Below are 9,876 nucleotides of genomic sequence, written 5' to 3'. Positions count from 1 at the left end.
GTAGATGAATCATTCGGGAAAAACATCCTTACGTTCATATAAAATCAAATGCAACGTAAGATTTGTCGGGCAACACTTTACTTAAAGCCTTCATGTATAATTCATTATTTTAATGCAACCTTATAATGCATTGTATGATATCATGGATCATTGTAACTACAGTTATAATACAAATCTATACCTTTAGAAACTATAATGCATTAAAACATAACCAATTTCAGATGTAACAAGACATCTGCAAATATAATGCATTTTACTTTGGTTACAATTATTTATGAAAAGATACAATGCATTATGACATATATTCACATTATAAATATCTTTATAATGCATTTTAGATAAAGGCTTTGAGTAAAGTGTCACCATTTCTTTTTTCTCGGAATAATTTGCATTCTGCTTGCATTTCATAAACGAAGCCTATTACATGTACATTTATACGTTTTTTGTGTAAAAAAAAAAAAAAAAAAAAAACCGACTTCAAGAATAAAAGAAAGTAATAATAATAATAACAATAATGCATAACATTAAGGACACTATTACACATTATAAACAGGGACGCGGCCCGAGACGGAACAGGAAGAGGAAACTCAAGAGATCCGACTGATGTTCGTGAAGAACCTGACCACTTCATGTCGAATGTGTCCTCACACACACACACACACTCTCTGAACCTCCCGCAGCCATCTGCTGTGTGTGTTTACGACAAAAGAAAGCCTTGCTCCTTTGGAGTCAGCGTGACCCCAGCTGGACGCCCCGTGGGTCGACGGCGTGCTCCTGACGCCTGGGGGCCGAAACGGGACGGATGGATGAAGAAAAGACACTCTCCGGGGTTCACAAGCCATCCTGTGAACACGACCAGGGAATATTTGACAACAAAATCAAAAGAAAGAAATAAGGATTTTGCTTTAAAAAAAAAAATGAAGCCTATTTTTTTAGGACCATTAAGACTTTGTTCATTTTTGGGCATTATTTTCATGAATATTAAGCACATTTGTACCTACAATTACCGCCCACCACACCCAAAAAAACTTTAATATAAAAAATAAATAAAGAATTAATTAAAAATAAAAAAAATTCTCAAGAACTAATCATCCCTTCGTTAAATTCATGACAGTTAAGTATTTATGCATTATGCAATTCTAACAATCATGAAAATAATGCAAAAAAAAACTTTAAAAAGGCTTCATGTTTAAAGAATTTCAAATTTTCCTTAAATTGAAGTCTATTATTAGGAACAATTAGATTTTGCTGCACTGTGATATAATTATCATGAATATTTAGTGCATTTGTAACGCAATTCTTAAAATCTAATAAAACAAATCTCAAAATTATCACTCTAATGCAAAAAAATAACGATGCATTAATTAAATTGTAACGTATTTATACATCATGACATTTTTTGGGGGGGGGGGGGATGTGCTTAACTGATGAAAAAAATGACAATGCAAAAAAACCACATCTTAAATATAGAGAATGAAATAAAAAAAAATGAATAGAAATGGTCTTATTCTCAAAATTATCATCACTCTAATGCAAATATAATGATGCATTAATTAAATTATAAAACGTTGATGAAAAGGGTTAAAAAATAGGCTTCATTTTTTGTGCAAAATAATTTTTTTCTTGAGATTAATTTTTTTCATTTCGTAGATTTTTCTTTAGATTTCTCTTTCTGTTGACATTTAGTCTAGAAAGAACGGCAGACAGTCTGCGTGCGCGTCTAATGACTGTCTGGTTTTGCGTCTGTATGTCTGGGTCAGCTCATGAATATGCAGATGTGAAGTGTGAACATATACATATTCATTTCAATCTGCATATTTTACCCTCTGACCTCTGACCCTCATCCCACAACGCCCTGTCTCATCCATCCTATTGCAGAATGCTTGTGTGTGTGTGTGTGTGTGTGTGTTGTAGTGTGTCCGTGGCCTGTAGTGGTTAGTTAGACGAGTCTCTGGATGTGTGTGTGTGTGTGTGTGTTGCGCAGTGGTCAGGCCGTGAGCTTCTGGATGGTTCTGTTGTAGTATGCAGTGGTCAGCGCCTCCAGCGGGCTCCAGTGGTGAGCGTGAAGCTCGATGACCTCCATCAGGAGCGAGCGCGTCAGCTGGGACTCAGCCGGACACAACATCTTATCCCGCACCGCGGCCAGCAGCTCCGTCATCATTTCGGGAAGCTGCTCCTCCAACAACCGGCCGGTGCTCTGGAGCTGCAAGAACAACCAGAAGAGAATCAGCAATGAGACAAACAGAAGGTTTCATGTTCACTTATGAAATGATTGTCTCAGGAAAACGTGCGAGACTGTGACTCTGTGGCACCAAATATCAACATTTATTTGAAAATATCCTGTAATATTCCTTTAAAGATGGATGGAGAAAGAGAGACAAAGAGGGGGCAGGAATCACTGAGTGGTTTTTAAGAGGAAATAAGATGTTCAAAGGGAGACAGACACACTCAGGCTCAAGGAAGGGTCAGAGGTCAACTCCACAGGGGGTACCGAGAAACAGATGCTAGTCTGAGTGAGAGAGACAGAGACAAAGAGAGAGAGAGAGAGAGAGACTGGACGGAAGCAGTCAGATGTCCAGACAAACTGTCTCCTGATGATCCGGTTTGCGGGCAGATGGGACATCATCCACACTGAACATCATATTGGTTTGTTTTGGATATATATATGTGTGTTTTGGATACACACACAGACAGACACACACATTGTGTGTGTGAGCACATGTATATACGGTATATATACCGTATACACACACACGTATATATATATATATATATATAAATAAAAAATTTGTAACAATTGGTATATACCATTGATATATTACAATTTTGAATATCAATCACGCTGATCAATTTCTTCATTTCAGTCGGCTCATGTTATTATGAAAATATTTCCGCAGTGGCATGCTCCGGTAACACCGTGTCCTAACTACACGCGACGCGACGCCACGACACGCGATAAAATGTATCTTTTCCATGTTAATCAGAGTGTTTGTCCTAACCAGCCGCGACGGCGACACGCGACGAATATGTTTTAGAAACGGTTTCTATTTTTCTGCGACGTCGCGCTGGAACAACAAACACAAAGTGTGGCGATGATAATCCCAGGTACTGTTTATGTGCTTTATTTAATGTTAAAAGCGTGTAATGTGACTTTGAATATCATTTAGTGCTCCAGCTTTGTAGCCGTGAATGGATAATTCACCTCAGATCTTGAAATTAAACATATGGAAACAAGAACGTTCAAACTGTGGACAGACAAGTGTATTATTTGACAAAGATTGTTTTAGTAACTCAGTAGCCTATGTATTTGAATAATGTTTAAATGGTGTAATATTTGTGAATTTGATTATGTAGCCATTTACTTGCGAGTGCCGTTAAGATTACTCTCTGCAAGACTCCGCCCATACGCTGTTCTGATTGGCTGTGGGTTTTGATTGATTTTGACGCATCTCGCAGTTGCGTCGCGTCTAGTGTGTGGACAGACAAATTATTTGTCGCTGGAATCTTATCGCATCGCGTCTGGTTAGGACACGGTGTAAGATGATGTAAAATTATAACTCTCTCGCTCTCTGTACCGTCTTGATATTTTTTTGCTCGCTTTCATCACTTTCGCTTTTATTCTCGTGCACTGACTCGTTCGCTAAGCTGAACAGCCAATCAGAATTCTCTCTCACCGACGCCGATTCAACATTCTGAATCGACCAAAAACAACAACAAAAAAACCACCAACAATGGTGTCCGACTAGAGCCAACGGTGCGCAACACACAGAACAAACCTGAGCCGACAGACACTCATAAACGCCTGACTGTCGGCTTGTTGTGTCCTGGGCTTTATCCATCCATCAGTCTCTCTCTCTCTCCCTGATCTTGATCATTATGAATGTGTTACATAAGTTTTCACGATCTCAGAGATGCTGTTAAACTCAACTCACCTCCATAGAACAGCAGAGAACAGCGTCCTCCTTCACCTCAGGAGACTCCAGGAGCTAAAACACAGAAAACACTCCTTACTTCAGTGTGCGGTGCAGCGATTGACCAATCACAGTCAAGTATAAGTCAAGTCACCTTTATTTATATAGCGCTTTATACAATAATACAGATGGTTTCGACTACACGAGCTTCCTCCCGGGTTAGTGACATCACAAACCCTAAAATTTACATAAACCCCGCCCCCGGAACACGATTTAAAGATTATCAAGACAGAATATACTAATCAATGACTAGAAGATAGTTTGAACATAAAAGATTAAAAGTTTTTGAAATTTTCAGTGCATGCGTGTTTGAGGTAAAAGGACACAAGCTGTTGAAGCTCCGCCCTCTGTGCCGGGAGCAGCAGCTCATTTGCATTTAAAGGGACAGACACAAAAATGGTGCATTTTTGCTCACCCTTAAAAAGTGACAATTTTAACATGTTATGTAAAAATATCTGTATGGTATTTTGAGCGCAAACTTCACATACACACTCTTGGGACATCAGAGACTTATTTTAAATCTTGTGAAAAGGGCATTATACCACCCCTTTAAAAGCTGGTTCTGATCAGTTGGCTCATCCACATTTTCAGAACAGACTCACACTGATACGGTAAAAGTGGCGACATTAACTGTGTTTACAATTGCTTAATGCCTTGGAAGCATGTGATTATGGAAAGGGGCGTTACATTTCCGTCACACGCTTTAAGTGTTTGGCCAATCACAAGGAACCAGTGCGTACTGGGTCAAGCTGGGTCGAGCTGGCCAATCAGAGCACTCAGAGCTTTTCGGAAGGAGGGGCTTTGCAGAAATCAGTGCGTTTCAGAAGAACTGGGAATAGATATTCTATTACACCCAATAAACAAAGTAAAGACCTTTATCTCTTTTTAATCAGTCCGTAAAATCCTCTCTAAAAGCCTTCAGAATATAGATAGGAATAAAACTGTAAAGTGTGGTGCATGTAAAGCTGTTGAAGTGGAGATTTCAGACTCGCAGCCTTTAAAGTTATGCATTGCAACTGAAATCTATACAGACGCAAAATAGATAAAGTTTATTAAATGTGTATTTTGGACGATTTCTTTTCACTAGTCTGAAAGAAGACAAGTTATGGAAGCAAACTTGTCTGCCTGTAATGTCTTGCCTTCATGAAGTTCATGCATTCCCTGGGAAATGAACGCGTCTAGTGCCGCTCTCTGCTGTTTGAGCTATTAGAATATGCATCTTTAATTTGCACAGTTGAACAGACTTCAGCTTTCAGGAGGTCTCTGCTGGTAATCCAGATGTATATATAGACCACACATCAACACACGAATCATCTTTCACTTCCTCTTTCACTGTTCCTCATAAACCACCAGCCAACAGACGCCAGCGAGACCAATATCACCCGAGTACAAGTCTCAACCCCAGACAACTATTGTGACAGACAGAAATGTGCTCAGTCTGACCACAAAAACAGAAGTGAAACTCACTAAACAGGACAAATACACATTATTATTCAGCAACTGAGTCTGATGCAACATGCATTTCTCAGTTTCAAAGGGAATTTTAAATTATTTAAAAAATATGCAAAGGGCCCCAAAGATGACCAATGCAATGAGACGGAATGAAAGAAATCCCGAAAAGCAAACAAATGTAAGCATTTGAGCATTTAGTAATGTTCTCAATGTTATGGTTTTCACTAAAAAATAGCAGCTATTCTAATCCTGTGGTCTGGTTTCCCATATGTCTTTTCCCGTAACAGACACGATAATGTCATTGGACATTATGTAAGAATGTTCTTCTCGTCTTGGCCAACATGTGTGTGTAATGCAAAATTGCTGATTTGACCCGGACACACATGAACTGTGTTCAACATCGCCACAGCTCATTAACGATAATCATTCATTCATAAATTGTGCTGAAAGTTCTTCTTTTTCCATTTATATTGCTATAGCGTCTCATTTGAATGACAGAGTGACGATACAGAACTAAACACAGACACTGAACACAAATTAAAACTAGACGTTGATTCAATCAGACTGGATCCTCATAGTCTAGAGCTGGGTTTTAACAGCGTTTGGGAAAGTCCAAAGAGAGACTATTAATGACACTTGAAATAAAATAAAAGTTTGGTTTAACTTGACAAATTTATGACACAAATATATTATGATTGTATATTAACGTGTGCTTCTCAAAGTGATACTACTACCATTACTACTACTAATATAATCTATTAAAATATGAATTATTATTATTAAGAAATATATTGGTTTTATGATATTGCGTAATAATAAATATAATAATAACACTCAATAAATATTCATTATTATAATAAAAAATATATTGGTTGTATGGTATTGCTCAATAATAATAATAAAGTATTATTATTATTATTAAAATGATCTTGGTTGTGATATTCCTTAAAATGCTGCTGCTACTACGACAACAACTACAAAAAATGTTTTAAAACATATTTTTTTATTATTTGAGATGTTGTGAATAATAATAATAATAATAATAATAATAATAAGTATTAAAATATGTATTCCTATTATAATATAAATTACTATTATTTTGAGGAATATCATACAAGTAATATATTTTCATGTTTTAATTTATACTTTATTTGATCAAAAAAAAAGGTTTTGTTGTAAATTAATTGCTATACTGTATTTTACTTTGATTAAACTTTAAAAGTTTGATTCAATTTTTAAAGTTCTATGAATTCATTGCATTACAGACAATTTTTGATGATGGATTTTATAAAACACAGAACTAAAGAAGATAAAAATGATTTATGGCCCTGAACTAAAAAGGTAACTAATTCTGCGAAGTTATGTTTACATTAATTTTTTAGCTCTGACAAACATGTGGAATGCATTTCATTCCCCATTACGGATGATAAATATTGATATAGAATGATATGGAAAACATTTTTTGTGATAATATTTTGGCCATATTGCCCAGCCCAGCTATTAGTGGTGGTAAAGTCAAGCGTCACTATTGCTATACCTTATATACCAAACTTAACGAGACTTAAAACACCTAACGCTGAGAGTTAAAGTTGTATTTTAAAACTTGTACAGCTTTCACACGACTTCAGAAGATTTGTGGACTACTATAATGATGTTCTTGAGCCTTTCTGATACGATAGCTCTTGCTACTGAAGGTGGATCTCTCTGTGTGTGTGTGTGTGTGTGTGTGTGTCTGAAGAGATCTACTGAGACGACTAGCAGAACGCTGGGCGGGAAAAGCACTCAGGCAGTGACACAGGCAGCCCTTTGTGAGGCAGGGGGCCTGCAGGGGCCGGTGGACCACGCTGATCAAAGCTGACGCGAGCGGGTCTGGATACCGTCTCACAAAACAGCTGACAACCTCCCGCACAAACACACAAAAACCAGGAATTTCATTCAAGCAGACTCGCTCTCAAAGTATACCTTACTTCACTTCACGGGTTACCACAACAGCAGTCTCCAAAACATTACAGCACACATTTATACAGATCATCTACTTTAAGGGACTTTCCCCCCTAAAGTACACTTATAATGTTACTGTTTATGTTGTGAATATTACAGTATTTCTACATACTACATCACTCTTTGGTTTCAAAAGACAATATGACGCCTTTAGTTTTGGTCCTGACTCCTAATATAATTAAAGTAAATGTGGCAAGTAGTGATTCTTCAGAGAAAAATTTACAAACCCAAAAAAAGGAAGAAGGGGCTTTGCTAACATGATCAAACGTCAATTAGCTGGATGTTAACCAGACGGCAGCGTCTGCGCAGTGCGCTCTGCTCTTTCAAACGTTTGATCTAGTCTAATGAAAATACCAAAAAACTGTATTTGTTGAGAAAATCAGTGTCAAAATTATAGTACAGCCTGCAGTTAAGGTTAAAGAGTCTTACAGGGTTCACTAATTTCTATGAGTTCCAGTCGTTTCTGATTACTGAACATTTAAATCGAAATTTATAGATACTTCTGGAACAGATTTCTATTCGTATCTCAGGAGTCAAAACTTGGTATTCAAAGATTTAAACCATTACACTTATTTCCAAAAACATTCTATACCTACCAGATAAAAAAAAAAAAAAAAAAAAAAAAAAGTGTGTGTATGTATATATATATATATATATATATATATATATATATATATATATATAGTTAAAAAAACAGTTAAAATGTTTGCAGTAAGATTTTTTGGTAACACTTTACTTAAAGCCTTTATGTATAATGCATTATAAAGGTATTTATAATGTACGTTATAATGCATTATATATTTTAATATTTAATTGTAACCAAAGTTAAAATGCATTTTAATATTCAGATTCCTTGTTGCATCTGAAATTGGTTATTTAGGTTTTAATGCATAATAGTTTATAAAGGTGTGTTCAATTAATAGATAAGTATTATAATGTATCATAACTGTGGTTAAAATTATTCACGAGACCATAAAATGCATTATAAGGTGCATTACAAGATATGATTAATGCATTAAAAATACTTTTATAATGCATTATGCATAAAAGTTTTAAGTGTAACCCAATCACCTGAACAATAATTGCAAGAAATGGAGGACCCTTACATCCCAGCATATTATAATAGAAAACCAAGTCTGAAAGAACCCAAAAGTCTCTGAATATATGATAAGATATACCAGACCTGAATCCATGGCCCGCGGCGTTTGAAGGAGTGAACATGTATATTGGTGTCTAGAGGTTTCTAGTCCTGGTGGTCTCGGGCAATTACTGATGGGGTCTCCTTATGCTGTCTCCAGGGTAACCGCTGCTTTAAGTCTAGAGTTATATAGTCCATAATGACGTCCCCAGAGAGCAGGAGCAGAGCTCGTGTTACAGAAACCACCTCAAACTAACCTCGTACGCGAATACAACTCCACATCAGAATCAATATAATGAAGAACATAAAGGCAAGGCTGTAATTATCTCCCTGAAGACTTCAGAAATTAACATGATCCTGCATGGTCAAACTCTCTACTAGCACAGAGACATATTTTAAAGAAGACCTATCTATGCCCTTTTAGAAAGCCTAGATTTAGTTTTTGGGCTCTATTGGAACAGGTTTTCATGCGTCATTATTTTTCTCATATTTGTCCATTGTTGCAGCTCCTCTCTTCCCAGTCTGTCAGTAACGCTCTGTTTAGTTCCTGTCTCTATGAAGCCCCTCCTTCTGAAAAGCACACTGTGCTCTGATTGGTCGACTGGAGCAGTGTGTTGTGATTTGTCAACCACTTCGAGCGTGTTTGGGAAATGTCCCGCCCCTTACCATAACCGCCAGTTTCATGCTTTTGAACAATGTCTACTTTGCCCCGCCCTCAAACACTGCAGTTGTAGCTGAGACCACTTTATCCACTTTACAAAGACTGTCCCAAAGACTGAGTCTTGAGCTGGAATTAATACGGTAAAACAGACGCCATCATTACTGTACAGTACGTATCACTGTCTATCAAGTCCTGAGGAAGATCTGGAGCTAAAATGTAGATATGTTAATGAAAAATTGGTTTCTGACACACACAGTAAGCGGTCGTCCAATCACAACAGTCTGGGCCATCCACAACAGACTGAGCCATCTGACCAATCAGAGCAGAGTAGGCCAACCACAACAGACTCAGAGCCAGACTGAGCCATCTGACCAATCAGAACAGAGTAGGCCAACCACAACAGACTGAGCCATCTGACCAATCAGAGCAGAGTAGGCCAACCACAACAGACTGAGCCATCTGACCAATCAGAGCAGAGTAGGCCAATAACAACAGACTGAGCCATCTGACCAATCAGAACAGAATAGGCCAACCACAACAGACTGAGCCATCTGACCAATCAGAGAAGGGCAGACTCGTGGAAACTGGAGGGGTTTAAAGAGACTGGATCCTTTATTGACTGTTGCAGACACTGTGAGAAAAGGGCTGAGGCT

General features: G+C 37.5%; 1 protein-coding gene across 1 annotated transcript in view; it reads right to left on the bottom strand.

Moving 5' to 3' along the window:
- Window positions 1-457: 457 nt before the first annotated feature.
- Window positions 458-9,876, bottom strand: part of ctif (CBP80/20-dependent translation initiation factor) — a 71,947-nt gene continuing 62,528 nt past the window's right edge. The window contains 2 exon segments of the mRNA XM_082141642.1: window positions 458-2,203; window positions 3,933-3,986. Of these exon segments, the coding sequence (XP_081997768.1) occupies window positions 1,988-2,203; window positions 3,933-3,986 (270 nt within the window). The 3' untranslated portion in view covers window positions 458-1,987.

This window comes from Leuciscus leuciscus (genome assembly GCF_965113295.1).
Source record: "Leuciscus leuciscus genome assembly, chromosome: 16".
In the NCBI taxonomy this organism is placed as follows: Eukaryota; Metazoa; Chordata; class Actinopteri; order Cypriniformes; family Leuciscidae; genus Leuciscus; species Leuciscus leuciscus.
Note: the sequence above shows the minus strand (reverse complement) of the source record. Positions and strands in the feature narration are given on the sequence as shown.